The 15,978-nt window shown below is 43.0% G+C and overlaps 1 protein-coding gene across 6 annotated transcripts; it reads left to right on the plus strand.

Annotated features, from left to right (window-relative positions):
- Positions 1 to 303: 303 nt before the first annotated feature.
- On the plus strand, positions 304 to 10,312 carry LOC125719828 (PAN2-PAN3 deadenylation complex subunit pan3-like). 6 transcript variants are annotated; one of them, XR_007385218.1, is made up of 18 exons: positions 304 to 848; positions 2,153 to 2,274; positions 2,623 to 2,683; positions 3,003 to 3,073; positions 3,481 to 3,622; positions 3,745 to 3,974; positions 5,208 to 5,312; positions 5,505 to 5,562; positions 5,719 to 5,880; positions 6,071 to 6,187; positions 6,341 to 6,442; positions 6,958 to 7,126; positions 7,286 to 7,373; positions 7,446 to 7,585; positions 7,778 to 7,907; positions 8,008 to 8,072; positions 8,755 to 8,814; positions 8,948 to 9,026. XR_007385218.1 is itself a non-coding variant. In XM_048994615.1 (18 exons), the coding sequence occupies exons 1-18, from the start codon at positions 509 to 511 to the stop codon at positions 9,086 to 9,088; spliced, it is 2,382 nt and encodes a 793-aa protein (XP_048850572.1). In that variant the 5' UTR covers positions 304 to 508; the 3' UTR covers positions 9,089 to 10,312. The 6 variants fall into 6 exon arrangements, 5 of the variants coding, with proteins under 5 accessions (XP_048850572.1, XP_048850573.1, XP_048850575.1 ...); XM_048994615.1 differs by having other exon boundaries at positions 8,676 to 8,814; positions 8,948 to 10,312; XM_048994616.1 differs by having other exon boundaries at positions 6,961 to 7,126; positions 8,676 to 8,814; positions 8,948 to 10,312.
- Positions 10,313 to 15,978: the final 5,666 nt, after the last annotated feature.

The following is a 15,978-nucleotide window of genomic DNA, read 5'->3' on the forward strand; positions in this document are numbered from 1 at the left end:
AATACACAATTTCACTTTGATAGTGACCCAAGGAAGGTTTGTAAATAATGTTACTCGTATTTTACTTTACTGTAAACCAGGTTGACTGTTCATTTACAGAAACAGATGATAAACACATCATTAACGGTCATTAAGTTATTTTCATTTTGTTTTGTGCTTGTAAATGCATAACTGCTGATATCTGTAAACAAGCTGTGCTACTTCTCTTAAACATTATAAAATGTGAAGTTTGTCGTTTAATGGCATCTGAACAACGTGGGGCATGAAAGGTTCGTGCCCGAGTGGGAGGGAAGCTGATCTGAGATTAGGAAGGGAGACGCGCAGCCGCGGGAGGAGCTGCACGAGCGCTCTGCACCTTGGGCACGTTGTGTGTTGTGTCTGTGAACAGGCTTCAGGGCTTCGGCTGCGCGTCTTACACAGCGGATGAAGATGCATTTTGCTGATGGAAACGCTGTGACGGTCAGAAAGCGCGCCGGCCGTCTGTTTGACTGAGCGTCCTCCAGCGGCCATGAACAGCGGGCTCCCCGCTCCGGCTGCTGGGCTCGGCGGGGTCGGTATACCCGGCGCCAGGGTTAAGTTTTGCCGCTATTACGCGAAAGACAAGACCTGCTTTTATGGAGACGAGTGCCAGTTCCTGCACGAAGATCCGTCCGTCGCCGGCCTGTCCGCGCACGGTAGTGCGGGCAACCCGCCCCCCCTGTCCCTGAGCGGCGCTGTTGGGACTGCAGCAGCGTTTCCCTTAGGAGGAACTGTGGCGGCTTCTGTGCTCGGCGCAGGAGCAAATATCCCGAAAAAGACCGAGTCGGTAGGACCTACAGATCCGGTTCTGGAGAGCCAGCTGTTCACCAGTAAGCCTGATTTTCTGCAACACAGTTGGCGGGACACAGGCCCACGCGGCATCTTGTTTTCCTCAATAATTTAGACGGCTTCTTTGCATTCGATTCCGCATGGTGTGAAAATCGACGCCGAGGCTTTAGTAAGGCCTAATATTTGACCGCTATTGCAGTTTAATTTAATGACTGTCTGTGCATTATAATGTCACCAGATAGTATTTTATTTGGTCGTGTACAATATTCTTATACATAATCAGACTTAATTGTAGTATGAAACTTTGATTTTACTTGGTAGCCCGTTCGTATTTAGCGCGATGTAAATAAAGATGGTGACATTTAGGTCCTTTAAGTTACCCTTAGCGATCATTCTGTTATAATGTATTAGATGTGCCATAAATGAAGACTCATTTGAATTTACTTTAGTCATTTTAATAGCAAGTTATTTTGTCCTGGTGTTTTGCTACCCAACAATCAAATTACGTAGCGTAGCTAGCACAAGAACACTACATCAACAAGAAAAAATACTGTAATTATTTTCATTTTAGACGTATTGGGATTTAAATAAAAATGTCAATTTTAACCTCTCTTAAAACTTATTAATTTTGGTTAACATTATTGCTATTTTTGCATGTGTGGTTTTTAAACGATAAAATACATAAGCTGATTTTGATTTTGTATTTTTCTTGTGGGTTTTACCGTTGCGTATTTGTAAACACACATAATATACGTGAGTGTGTGTGTGTGTATATATCAGTACCATGGACAGAGTAGGTAAAAGTACAGTTCTGAAATCTTAGCCATTAAGGAATAGAGTGGTATTTTTGTTCCGTCTTGCTCACCACGAGACATACAGACATATAGACAAGAATATATTTGGGGGTCATAATGAAGAGTCAGCGAGCATGCAGTGCCCCTGGGACAATTGGGGTTAAGGGTCTTGCTCGAGGGCCCAACAGTGGCATCGGTCTGCCAGCCACGGGAATTGAACTCCTTGTATGAAAGATAAGATGAATTTTGTACACACTTGCTTCCTGAAAAACCTGTTGCATAATGTGCCAAAACCAATAGTTGCACAGTATGCAGCGCGGGACGACAGACACATGAAACTCACACCCACAATTGCTGTACTGGGAGTGCCAGCATGCAAGGATCACTGCACCTTTGCATGGTCAAAGAGTCAAAAAGTGTATTGGCTGCAATTGTGCATTTTGCAGATTTCTCCCAGCAGTGATTGTTAAACCAGGATAACTGTAATGACTGCTTATGATTACTCAGGGTTATTTTAGAGCTTATTTCCAGTTCATCTTTTTGTGCTGTAGTCCCAGGGATGGAAGGTGGTGGCCTGAGCGAATCCAGCCTGACTAACTCCTACTTCAGTAGCAGCTTCATTGGGGTCAATGGCTTCGGCAGCCCTGCTGAGTCCAAATTCTCCATGATGCAGGTATGCTGCAATGGGGCTGGTACGCAGCTCCATCGCTAACCAGGCGAGAACTGTCTATCGCTGAAACTTATCTCTTAGTTTCCTGATGTTTTTGTCTGTGTTGCATAATAATGAAATAGCTGGCTTATAGATAGGATAAAGGCCATCGCCATTGACAGTGTTGTCTGGCTGTTAAAATTACGATAGTGATTTATTTTGTGGTTGTGGTTTTTATACATCTATCAAAATCGTACGATTTGTTAAACGTTTCAGCGTCGTTATATCATGTGTTGTGTTTCTGTGGTGGTTTCTGTTTCAGGTTTAGCCGGTCAGTATTTTCATTGTCAGTGTGTCACTCTTGTTATGCAGAGAGTGACCAATAGCAGCAACACGTCTGGTCTACTTAACGACAAGAGCTACAGTGCACATGGTACGGTCTCACGTGAATGACTGATGTAGTATGACGTTAAATGCGGAATGTAATACTTATTTATGAGCAGTTTCTCAAACGTTAAAAAAACTAAATAAAAATCACAGTATGGTGGTAAGAGTATCTGTTGCATTCCTGACCTGACTGCATAGAGTATCTGTATATTTTATCTGAATATTTTTAGGACTTCATCACAAAGTAGAAAAAAATCTGCGTAGAATCTGATTTCTGTAGAAAAACAAACTTCAAAACATTTAACAAATACACACTGAATTTATCTCAGTGAGCCAGAACTTAAGTCAAAATCTTTTTCATATAGATGCTGTAAATTCCCCTGCATCAACTCTCTTCAATGACTTCTCTGTGTTAAGCTTGTCTCAGAAGAGAAAGGTGAGCTTGTCAGAATGAACCCTGGCTGCCGTTACCAATGCCACAATAATGAACTGCTTTTCTCTTAAAGTACACTAGCTAAATGCGTCGATTAGTGCTGACCCATGTTTACGTTCACAGCCTGTAATAATGTTTTGCTTAAAACTGCTTTAAAATGCCTTAAATATCTGCACATTTAGATTTGGTGAGCTTGTGGTGAGAATAATTTTCAGGAACAGGTAAAAACGCCTTATGGAGAAAAACATGCCTTACGCTTTTACACTTAAAATCATTATTTATGAAAGAAAGTTTGCAAAACTTTGCCTGAAGCCAAACTTAAAGATAAGTGCGCTTGAAATGGAGGTTTGAATGGAGAACCCGGGAGGGTAGAGAAGCAGGAGGAGGTGATTGTGGGATGCTTTCTCCAGGGTCCAAACCCAGCAGCCAGTGAGTTCGTTCCCAAGGGTGCAGCCGGACTTTGCATGCCTGCCACATCTCAGTCCAGCATGCCGGCCTTCTCCGCTACGCTCTTCTCACCAAGCTCAGCGGCTGCGCCGGGCATCACCTCTGGTGAGCTTTGCTCTCTCTTCTTAAGTACAGAAATTTTTTATTATTGCAGAATGTGTCAATAATATCGCTGGAATAACATTGCTAGATTGTTAATTTTAATGGATTTGTCTACTTTACTCCAGCTGGCCTGTCGCTCTCGGCCGGGTCTTCACCACTCCATTCACCCAAAATCACACCTCACACCTCTCCTGCCCTGCGGCGACGAAGTCACACCCCCAACCCAAACCCTGTCCCTGCTGGTTACCCCCAGATGGGTGAGCCCGGGGGTGCGGGACATGTCATCCAGAAAGAGACAGTGGGTGGAACCACCTACTTTTACACCGATAACACTCCTGTGCCCATAGCTGGGATGGTATGTTTTATACATCTTTATTTTTTTAATTTGTCTTCTTTCTTTCTCTTTCTTGGGAGTGGAACTAGAGCTCCCAGTTACTGTTCCAGTTCTAGTAGTAATTCTCCATTTTAATTCTGTTCTTGGTCGTGTAACAGTTGTTCTTTCTGAGTGGACTGTGCTTTAGTAACAAATTACACAGAACTGAACAATATCTGACACTGCACAGATGCCTTTGCATCATGGGTTAGTATGGTCCTATTGATACCATGATCACTGGAAGCCCTTACCAGAGCACTTGGGAATGTTCGGATTTGAGTCATTTGAAGAACACAGATATGTTTTTTTTCAGACTGGGCCACATTCCACGGTCTTATGATTCTTTTCCATGTTGGTCTTTAAGACTATTTTGCACATCACTGAACAGTACAACCAAACTCATTATTCTATTAAAAAAAAAAGAAAGTATAGTCCTGTAAGGTAAAAACCTAAAAGGAAAAAATATGCCTGATGTTGAAATTTAATTTTTTTTAGGGAGCAACTACTCCGTGTTACATTGCTAAATAGGGAGTGTGTTACATGTTGTACATTGCACGTTGGGACGAAGGCACAAATGGAGGAGAGGAAGTAATCCAAGGCACTCCTTTTGTTTGCCGTTACCGTTGTTTTGGTGTGTGTAAACGGATTTGGCAGACAAAACTGGACGGCCGTATGAGCTGAGAGAATGTGCACGATTTCCCTCAGGAATAATACAGCATGTGTCTGAGTGTTGTGAGGTCGCTCGATCGGTCACGCGATACTAATGATGTCTCTGTAAAAGCAGATCATAGAGCAATTTTAATTGATCACAGTCTAATATCGGTCAGATTACACGCATAAGATACGTATATGCCATACAGTTCTGTGTAAACAAGATGCTTGCTAAGCTGTACGTTAGCATTCACCCTGGAGTCTGTCTTTCTGTTTCGGGCTCATGAGGTTTTTGTGCATGAGGTGCGGGTTGGTTGGTTTCACACTTGACTGATGGACTGCATATGATTTTTAGCTTTGTCCAAAGTCATAACATGATTTTGGACACTATGGGGACTCAGGCTCGGGTTCAGGTTCTGTTGCATCTTGCACCTGCTACCTTGACTGTTTGGTGCCACCATGCAGGAACTTTTTGCATCATTAATTTAATTTCAGTGTAAACTTGTCTCTATGACTGTGGCAGGATTACTGGTCTTCTTTATTAATTTACTTGTTGCCCTGCAGGTGTTCCCCACATTCCACATCTACCCCCCCACCGCACCTCATGTGGCCTACATGCAACCAAAGGCCAACGCTCCATCTTTCTTCATGACGGATGAACTACGTCAGGTACCTTCATGCCACTTCCATCTTACTATCTTACTCACCTTGCCTGCTAAGATCACAGTTTGAAATCTTGAATCTGATGGTCTGTCTGTCTGTCTGTCAATCAATCAAGGTACCTTATAGTCATCTTTATGTTTGTGGCGACTGATTCATGCTCACGATTGACTTACCTCACTGTGTGTGTTTATTGCTCAGGAGCTGATAAACAGACATTTAATCACAATGGCACAGATCGACCAATCGGAGAATCCAGGTATCTTTAATATAAGTTCTCTGGGGTTAATAGTCGGACAGAGGCATGCAGTGATTGCTGTAGTCTGGTGTGTACATTGATGCTTATAACGGCTGTATTCATTCACACTGACAAGGCACGCTTATGTAGACGGTGTAATAAGTGTCTGTTTTGCAGGTGTACCCACAGAAGTAGACAGCTATCATAGTCTTTTTCCCCTGGAGCCGTTGCCCCCACCCAATCGACTCCACAAAACAAGCAACTTCAGTTACATCACTTCCTGTTATAAAGCTGTGAACAGCAAAGACGACCTGCCCTACTGCCTTAGGAGGATACACGGTGAGAGGCACATGAAGACCCCTCCCGATTTGCCCGACACATTCACGCGTGTCTCGACATGTTGCCCGAGCAATCAAACAGTGTAACGTCAATGAGCGTCTTCGAACCCGTTTGTCTGATGGCGATTTAGTCACATCGCGTAGTCTGCCATCTGTCTAATTTGTGTTTTAAGCTCGCTGTATGCATTCAGGTTTCAGGTTGGTGAACACCAAATGTATGATGCTGGTTGACAACTGGAAGAAGATCCAGCACTCAAACTTCGTCACTCTCAGAGAGGTCTTCACCACCAAGGCCTTTGGAGATCACTGTGAGTGTGTGGGTTGTGCAAACTATCTGGAAGCTGATTTTTTCTTTTTTTGTTTGTAATGCTGCCGTCTTGGAATCTTCTAATTGGGTTTCTCTCTATGTCTCTGCCTCTGTGCTTCTCTCTCTTCTCTCCTTCTCTCGCTGTCTTTCTCAGCCTTGGTGTTTGCCTATGATTTCCATGCAGGAGCCGAGACCATGTTCAGCCGACACTTTAATGACTCCGTCGCCGACTCTTATTTCACCAAGAGAAAATGGGGTACGCTCTGTCCGCGCTTTGTGTCTGTTGATGGAAATGCGCCCACAGCCACCGTCACCGCTTTTCATAAGTTGCGACACTCTTTGCTCGTTATGGTACTTTAGAACATAATGATAGAACATAGAACACAATGGTAGAACATAGCACACTTTAGAACACAACGGTAGAACATGGAACACTTTAGAACATAACGGTAGAACATGGAACACTTTAGAACATAATGGTAGAACATGGAACACTTTAGAACATAATGGTAGAACATGGAACACTTTAGAACATAATGGTAGAACATGGAACACTTTAGAACATAATGGTAGAACATGGAACACTTTAGAACATAATGGTAGAACATGGAACACTTTAGAACATGGAACACTTTAGAACATAATGGTAGAACATGGAACACTTTAGAACATAATGGTAGTTCCCATATGCGGGCACGTGTAGCAGTGTCGATGTTTGTCGTAGTTTAGCTGTGTGAGAGAGACCGTGTGTGGTTGTGTCCGTGTCCCCAGCAGGCCAGCACGAGCCCCCCCCACCCCGGCAGCACGCCGGCCTGCTCCCCGAGTCTCTCATCTGGGCTTACATCGTGCAGCTGAGCTCAGCCCTGCGCACCATCCACACTGCTGGTCTGGCCTGCAGGGTCATGGACCCCAGCAAGATCATCATCACTGGGAAGACCAGGTATACACACCTGCCCTCCACTTCCAATTTCAGCAGAGCATAAAGATTATCAGGATTATCGATAGGAATAAAACAAGTTTGGCTTCCCTGATTTAGATGTAATCATGTTCTCTGGGTCGTGTTTGGTTTGGTGCCATTTATGCTGGTTTATATTTGCAGGTTGCGGGTGAATTGTGTCGGAGTGTTTGACGTCTTGACGTTTGACAGCAACCAGACAAACCCGCTGGCTCTGATGCCACAGTACCAGGTATGTCTGTGAGACGTGCGTGTCATACGGGGAATAGTTCCTGTATGATAGATTATTTCTCTTCTTTCGCAGCAAGCAGACCTCATCTTATTAGGCAAAGTGGTTCTTGCACTTGCCTGTAACTCTCTGGCTGGAATTCAGAGAGAGAACCTCCAGAAGGCCATGGAGCTTGTGTCCATCAACTACTCATCTGACCTCAAGAATCTCATCCTGTAAGTCTGTGTCTTCAGACTGTTCCTATGTAATGCCACGGACAGGCTGTTGTGTAACTGCACAACCCCAGTCTCCCGCCTGTCTAACCTGCCTGATGTAAGTGTGTGTCTCTCTCTCTGTCTCTCTCTCTCTCTATACCCCTCCTGTATGGCCCCATTTCTCTCTGCCTGTTTAACCTCTGTACTGCTTAGGTACCTGCTGACTGATCAGTCTCGACTGCGCAGCGTAAATGACATCATGCCTATGATCGGCGCTCGCTTCTACACCCAGCTGGATGCCTCCCAGATGAGGAGTGATGTCATCGAGGAGGACCTGGCCAAGGTGTACATGCTCCTCCTACCGATTCTCGATATTCTGTAAAATCCTGTTTATGCCTCAGTATAATATTCAGACAGCATTTTGCATCTTTGTGTTTTTGTAGGAGGTGCAGAACGGTCGTCTTTTTCGTTTGGTGGCCAAATTGGGCACCATCACTGAGAGACCAGAGTAAGTATGTGGTTCTTGGTCCCTGCGATGCAGCTGAGCTGATCTTAATCGATTTTTGCCTTGTTTAGAGAGAGGGAAGTACTGCTGGGTTAGGATTTACTTCATGGGATATTCTGGATACTCTAGTAATAATTGTAGGGAAGTGGTATGGGGTGAGTATACAGCCAAAAGCATGAAGTACAGTTATTAAATACTGGGAATGTAGCAGGAGTGTATGTAGCTGAGAAGTGCAAGTGCTGTAAGAGGTTTCATGTTTTCAGGGATCCACTGGTAGAAGAGCAGGTCAGGAAGTGGTGGAGGATCTAGATTTGATTGTTAAATCAAAGAATGTACCGGCTGGTAAATATTGAATTATTTCAGTGAAATGTCTATGTATAGATAAGTACAAGGGAGAAATGAAGGTCATGTAATTTCCTTTGGGCAAATTGAGTTTAGGTCTGAGCCGTGAGCTTATTCTTAACCATCACAGTGTGTTTTTATGATAACAATGAATATGAATAATTACAGCAATGATGATGACATTCTTAGGGTGCAAAGATTCAAAAGTGTTAAGTGCTGGGATTTAGCAGTGGCACTGGAATACTGGGTCTCACTGGCACGCAGGTTTCAGAAGGACCCCACCTGGTCCGAGACCGGAGATCGCTACCTGTTGAAACTCTTTCGAGATCACCTGTTCCACCAGGTGACAGAAGCAGGAACTCCTTGGATTGACCTGAGCCACATAGTTTCCTGTCTGAACAAGGTGAAATCTCCCATTGGCTGAAATAACAGCCCTGTGCATTTTTCTGCCACGCCCTCTTTTAGTTAGTAATTTCTCGCTTGCTGTTGCCAGTGCCGCAACCACTCTTTTCTGTGCCCGTGTGTATACGCTGCAGCTAGATGCTGGTGTCCCGGAGAAGATCAGCCTGCTTTCACGGGATGAGAAGAGCATCTTAGTGGTGACCTACTCTGACCTGAAGCGCTGCTTTGACAGCACTTTCCAGGAGCTGATCGGCGCCGCTAGCGGGCAGCTGTAACCTCGGTCTGGCTTCCATCATCAAGTGTTTTAAGGATGAGGTTCCGCAAGAAACCGCATCGCATTGCAACACAGCCTTATGAGATGAGACAGGAACAGTCGCCCCCTTCTGGCAGCAGGAGGTAGCAGTCTGATGCTGATCATCTGATAACCTGGTGGAGCTGCAGTATTGTTGTTTTTTAAGATTCAGGGAACAAAGCCAGATGGTTGTTTTCCTGCTTGTTTTTAGTCTTTCTGGTTGATGCACTAAAATTGATGTCTCTGACTGTCGGATACACGAGTGGGATCTGGAAACTCGCCACCAAATTGTAAAGGAAGGGTGTAAGAAACTTCTTCCTGGGGGAGACTGAGGTGTCCCGTACGCGGAGACAGCAGTAGGACTGGGGGGTAAAAGAGTGAACCTTGCTGTCCGGCCCCCCCTCCTCGTCCCACCCAGCCGGAATTCCTGCCTTGACTCCTTCTCCCTTTAGCCAGCAGGTGGACTTCTGTGCGTGAGAGTATGAATTTAAAAGTGCCAGTGTGTATGCGTGGGTGTTTGAGGCATGCGGTCTGTCACCGGTCTTTGTCGGATCATGTTAGCACTGATAATGTCTCCCTTTTCGGGCCCATTATTCCTTCCTGCCAAAACCGATTTGAAAACTTCCTTTTTAAACAACAAGCAAAACGGGCTTTCGTCACTGGATATTGTCTTTTTGTATATTTTTGAGAATTTCCTTTGAGATTTTATATGTAAGAGGGATATTATTGAGACTGCTTCTCTAAGGCTTCCCCGAGTTGTTTTTCCTCCTCACTTAAAGCTGTTTTTCCTGGACCAGTTCTCACACGGAAGGTGCTCTCCACCACCTCATCTAGGAACTAAATTAGCAGGATTCCATCCTGACTGCTGGACGTCTAGGTGCCGATGCTGGAGCCCGCGGGCGGGTGGGTGTGCGGTTGTGCTGGAAGCTCACCTGAGGGTAACGGTGCCGTCAAGGTAGTGGAGCAGCGGAAGAGTCCTCGACGGCCTAAGACAGCCGTCAACCTCATCCAATCTGTACGTGTAGTCCTGTTTTCTGGACATCGAGTCGAGACTGAACGTTGCCCCTAGACAGATTGCCATTAAACACAGATCCCCACACCTTATGCTACCTTATGCAACATATTTGTATGACGTCTTTCCTCTTTGTCTCCAGTTTTGCATTTTTGTGTGTGAAAAGCAGTATTTTAATAATAAATCTGAAAAGTATCAGTGTTTGCTTGTCTCTTGATGCTGTTGTCCCGGCTTTTGCTTTCGTCCTGTCGTGTGACACACTAGAAAAGGTCTCGCACACAGATGTAGCAGACCAGGTGCTGCTGTAGCTCTCGGTAAAAGAAATAATGCAGACTGACGAGTGCGGAGTAACAGTTTGGCTTCAAGTGCCGTACGAGTTCAAGAAAATCATGCATATGCCTGCCTGCAGGATCCTGTACGATGTGCTGTTACCTGTCACTGTCATGATGCACAGTTTGATGCACATTTTTTCCCCTCTTTACCAGAAGGATTGGTTCAATTGCTCTTACTGTTATTAGCATAAACAAATTGGGAATATGAAAATATGTAAATTTTTGAAAAATAACGAAGGAAAATGTATTATTTTACAATCAGATATCTTTAGGGTTAGGCAGAGACTCGCTGAGTGGTTCAGTTGCTTTCCACTACCAGGGTCATTGTCTCATACTTGACGTGTGGTGAGACTACATGTTGCACACATAGTTGAACATAGTATTTGTCAGTTGCTCATAGGGTGTATGTGTGTGTGTGTGTGTGTGTGTATCACCACCTGGGTATGTTTCCTGTGCTGCCCGGGATGGGATCCAGGCCCACCATAGCTCTTTTTCAAATAAGTGGCTAGAAGATGGATGGATTAACACAGTCTGTCCATATCTGTTCCAAAGCTCTATTTTTGTAGCACTATACCATGTTTTAGGAATTGGCAGATCCTGTTAATGTTTTTAGGGCTGCCACTAACGTCTATTTTTCTATTCTAACGATTAATTGACCAATCTAAAATGATTACTTTTCCTCCAGAAAATCAAATAGACCGTTTACGGTGATTTTATTTTGACGACAAACGTATAATGGACGATATACAGTATATATGGACAATATTTTCTAAATACAATTTGATAAGCAAATTAGTCGTATTCCTAAAATATTAATGAGATGAGTATCGTGACTGCCAATAGTCATTTGTATTCGGCGTATCCTTATGCGTATTAAATTCGATTAGCGGAGCACGCTGGTGGTGTGGCGCTGCTGAATTTAATTATTAATTAATTATTAATTATAGCTGATTAATGTCCGACAGTAAAAATAAATATAGTCATTTTTATTTCAATTCGCGGATTATTTTCTTTTATTTAGTGTCCGTTTTTGTTTCACTGGTCCCTAAAAGCCCAATGCGCACGAACACACACGGGCACCGTCAGTCCACGCAGAATAAGACCAGATTTCAGCCTAAACACTTCTTCGAACAGTTATTAAAAGGAGATTCTAAGGTTAACTTTAGCTGTAATAATGAGTGTATTTAGCAGCTATAAGGACAAGCATATTAAAAATCTCTCCATACTAATGGTAATTTAATAAACATGAATATACTAACTTAAGGTGGTTTTGTTTATTCTGGCGGTCCAGAATAGCGCCTGCGTGTTTTTTATTTTTCGCTGGTGTCCGTGTATAATATGGCATTGAACTGTAAAACCACCTTTTTGTTTTAATTTGAACTACTCCCATAATTACGTAGTGATATTAAAGCAAAACATTTATTATAATGAATTGAAGCGTTTTAGAAATCATAATGGTAATTCCATTAAAAAACAAACGATGCGTCAATTTAATTTCATTTTCCCAAGAATTGCCAATTTAAAATATTGATGTCGACACATTTTCAGCATCAGCGTCATCGACTATGTCGACTGATCTAGTTTCAGAGCATTTCAATTTTTATTAGCAAAGTTTTCAAAAAGTGCTGAGTAGTAGCACCCTCCTTTACACCCCCCGCTCCCCCATCCCCATAGTTCAATGCCTCTGATTCAGTTTGATGTTTGACTTTTGTAAGTAAATAAGAGCATTTTCTCAGGAATATCTGCTCTCGGTATAGTGTTTTGCCTGTCTGGCATTACAAGATTTTAGTTAAGAATAATACTGTACTGTATCGTTCGCCGTCAATGCTGAATGGGTGGGTCTGAGTTTATCGTATTGTGTCATTCGCCGTGAACGCAGAACGGTTGGGCCAATAAACCCCAAGGCCCCCTGGTGCCACTGCGGTAGATGCTATCGAAAAAAGGCACTGCGCACCACTTCATATTTCCAACAAAAAAGCGTATTCATATTTATGATTCCTAAAATTAAAAGAAGATTTCTGACAACTGGAGCTTACAGGGAGGAAAAATCGCCTCGACTGGAAGCATCATCCATCAATCAAACTGGCATTCCAATTTTCGCAACAGTGCGTGCTGGTAAGTTTATGGATATAAAGAACATTAAAGCAGTACTTGTAACGAGTTACTCCGACATACCCAAGAATCAGGGCTGCATGACAACCAGTGTTCAGCTCTGTATCACAACTAAAGAGAAAATGGGGTACCACTTTATGATACAGCTTCCTTTTACCACTTATAAATGGTAGTAACTCATTAATAAAAAATGTTTACAATTGTATATTAATGATTTATGAAGTGTTACAAGCTAATTAATAACCTGTTCATTAACCCTTTATAAGTGCAGTCTTACTGTAATGTGGTACTATCATGTGCCAGCTGTTTGGCTGACGTCAGCTAGATCCAGCGCAGGAAGAAACATGAAGCAACTTGGCAATTCGTGGGAAAAATGAAAGACGACCTTTAGAGATAAGAGAACATTCCTCGCATAAACTTCATTTAAAGAGAGCAAAGCTTAGCGATGGCCGGCCTAGCGGTGTATCCGACGAGCAGTACCTTGAGCATATCGTGCCACCTAGGGGAAATGGGCAAGCCAAACAGCCAGCCAGCAGCAGCGCGTTCTATGAGCTATTCCGTGAATGCAGCATGCCACCTGGTGGTGAAAAGGAAAATCAGCAGGCGAGCAGCAATACATGCAATAAGCATGAGACACGGGTTGTCTGCAGAAGTCCTGATGCGAAATTTAAGACTTCTTCAATACCAATTCAAGCCGAATTTAAGACCAAACTGTAAGAAGAAATACGCTCTACTAGAATCAACATCCTTTTATACTACAATGGCTACACCCACTTTACACTCAAGTGTGTATTAAAAAGTGTTCATCAAATGTTTTAATAATAAATCACACTTTGCAAAGCAACAATCAAGGCATGAGTGACTGGGTTATGAGAAATCCTCCTATCAAACTTCCATCAAAATAGAGGAGCAAAGGACTTGGATTAAGACATTTTGTTTTGATGTAAGGTTTAAGATCGCGTCATGATTCAAGGTTATTTTGGTGTTCACTGAGGGGTGCCTATCTGAGCACAGGAATATTAAAGCAAATTTACTGGTTTGCACTAGGCGGATGTACATCATGTACCATGGTACCACACTAACAGCTGCGTTAGATATTATGGAGCATGGATTTCGGCGGTCCAGCGATGGCATGCTTTGACGTGGAGTCTATGTCAGTCGGAGCTTTCTGAAGGTCAAAGCTTACCCAAGAAATCTACGTGTCAATGAGCAGCGAGCTGTACTCAAGCTGAGGGTTAGAGTAGGAAAGTAAAGAAGATCGACTGGCAGGGACACCCCCTCCCCTCCAAATAGCCTGGGTGCCACCCAAGTGTCCTATTCAGGGATGCAGGGAGTCCAGAGCTTTCCCAGCCGCTATGGGCACAAGGCAAAGACCGCCCAGGATGAGGCACCAACCCACTGCAGGGCACAGTCACACACCAGTCACTCACACATGCACATCTATGGGCAATTTGGTAACTCCAATTAATCTCAGCATGTTTTTGGACTATGGGGGGGTGGGGACCCAGAGGAAACCCCCACGACGACCCAACGAGAACATGTAAACTTCACACACTTGGAACCTAGGCGGAGACTCGAATCCTGGTTCCAGACGTGTGAGGTGATAGCGCTACTCACTGCACCATTATGTGAAACATGATACATAACTTCATTATGAAATGTTATTTAACCATCAAATGTAATGTTTATGTCCTATTATGCAAGATAATGCGATCGTTTGCCAGCATTGAAATCTAACGCTCAACCAAAAAGCCGTAATGTTCCTAAGAGAGTGGCTGCTCTGTCCTGAAATCGTACAGCTGAAATTTTCAAGCGCAGTATACATATTATAAAACGTTGAATGGGTTGATGTAGTTTATTGGCGATTTCATTTTTGTCAGAGTTTCTATTTTTTAACAACTGTATAAAGTAATGTTATTTTTATACAAGTCAGCTCAGGTGAAACGATTTCAAAATATACGTTTTCAGGATTGCAAACTCACGCATGTGGCGTGACGCGCTTTCCGACACATGCACTGTAACAAAATGCTGTAAAAATGCTAAAAGCACTTGGCTGTTGGCACCATGTGGCTCAACAGCTTAAAAGTTTATGCTTGTGATCAAAAGGTCACTGGTTCATGCCCAGCTGCAGCATAATAGCCACATCGATGGACCCTTGAGCAAAGCCCTTAACTCCCAACTGGGCAGCAAACCGCATCAGGCCATGCAGGCAAAGAGACTTGCACTGTACCTAATTCTACTTTGTGTCAGAGGCTGAAGAGGATAACATACCCTTTAAATACATTGGGTATGTTAATTGCTAAACTTGGGTTTTCTCGTAAAAAACATAAAATTTACCCAAACAAATGAGTGCAAAAATGTTGCCTTAATTTGACTAAATCTAGGATGGTTCTGTTAAAGTAGGTAGACTTTACCGTAATTTACTTAAAATATTTCCTAGAATTGGGTATACGTTACAAAAAAAAAGGTTTAAATTCAACACAAGAAAGTGAATGCAAATTGTTACCTCATTTTGTATTGAAATTGAAAATGTTACCTCGTTTTAAATATCATATATACATTTTTTTCAGCTCCTGTACTGAATGCAGTACATTGCAGTATTTTATGGGAAACTGCAAGGTCCTCATGAATATTACCCAGAAATCATTTGTCTACAGTTTCGTACCGTGTTACTGATGAACGGTATGTGACTGTAAAAAAGCAGAAATCTTAGTTTAGGTACCTTGACAGTGACGAAATAATACAATTTATGAAAAGCCTAATATTCCACATTCAGGTTTCCGGCTTTAATAACTTTTAACGGAAGTAAGGTATGACGTTTTTAATGACAGAATTGTGATACCGAGTGGTTGCAACGATCCCTATTTATATTTTCCACATTCTCCTACTGCCATCTACTGGCCTGGAACAGTATTAGCAGCAACTTAAAAATAACTCAAGACACAACATTTCCCCCCTCTCTAAAAGGATGAACTACTACTCTAAAGCAGGGATAGCAACAGAACAGTATTTTTTTTAACATCGAAAACAAATAATATTTCTTTATTTAATTATGTACTCCATCACTTGTAGCTGGTTCCTTCCAGCTCTGATCTTCCGCAGGGAGAGTGAAGGCCTCAGGCAGAGCATACAGGTGTGAAGCATCCCAAGTCAGTCAGCTGTGTGGGCCTTTCTGAGATGTCACTCCAATTGGCTCACTGAATTTGGATTTTCCTCTTTGTATGCATTGGGCTACACACACAAGGCTTCCTGGATGCAGTGTAGGACTCTTGGCGTGTCTTTTGGCATCCATATATAATTTTATGTTTCACTGTTTCTTCATCACTCTTTCTCTCATGTCCTGATCTTCGGCTGCTGTGCACTCCGGCTGAATTGCAAGCTTAGTTCTCATCTGTCTTCCGGACATGAGCTGGAAGG

Source organism: Brienomyrus brachyistius, chromosome 24, assembly GCF_023856365.1.
Source record: "Brienomyrus brachyistius isolate T26 chromosome 24, BBRACH_0.4, whole genome shotgun sequence".
In the NCBI taxonomy this organism is placed as follows: domain Eukaryota; kingdom Metazoa; phylum Chordata; class Actinopteri; order Osteoglossiformes; family Mormyridae; genus Brienomyrus; species Brienomyrus brachyistius.

What these genes read in the sequence shown, in the direction of transcription:
- LOC125719828 (XM_048994615.1), top strand. Translation starts at nt 509, where the DNA reads ATGAACAGCGGGCTCCCCGCTCCGGCTGCTGGGCTCGGCGGGGTCGGT. An exon ending in CCAAATTCTCCATGATGCAG is followed by an intron (nt 2,275 to 2,622) that starts GTATGCTGCAAT and finishes CTTGTTATGCAG; the next exon opens with AGAGTGACCAATAGCAGCAA. An exon ending in TAGTTTCCTGTCTGAACAAG is followed by an intron (nt 8,815 to 8,947) that starts GTGAAATCTCCC and finishes TATACGCTGCAG; the next exon opens with CTAGATGCTGGTGTCCCGGA.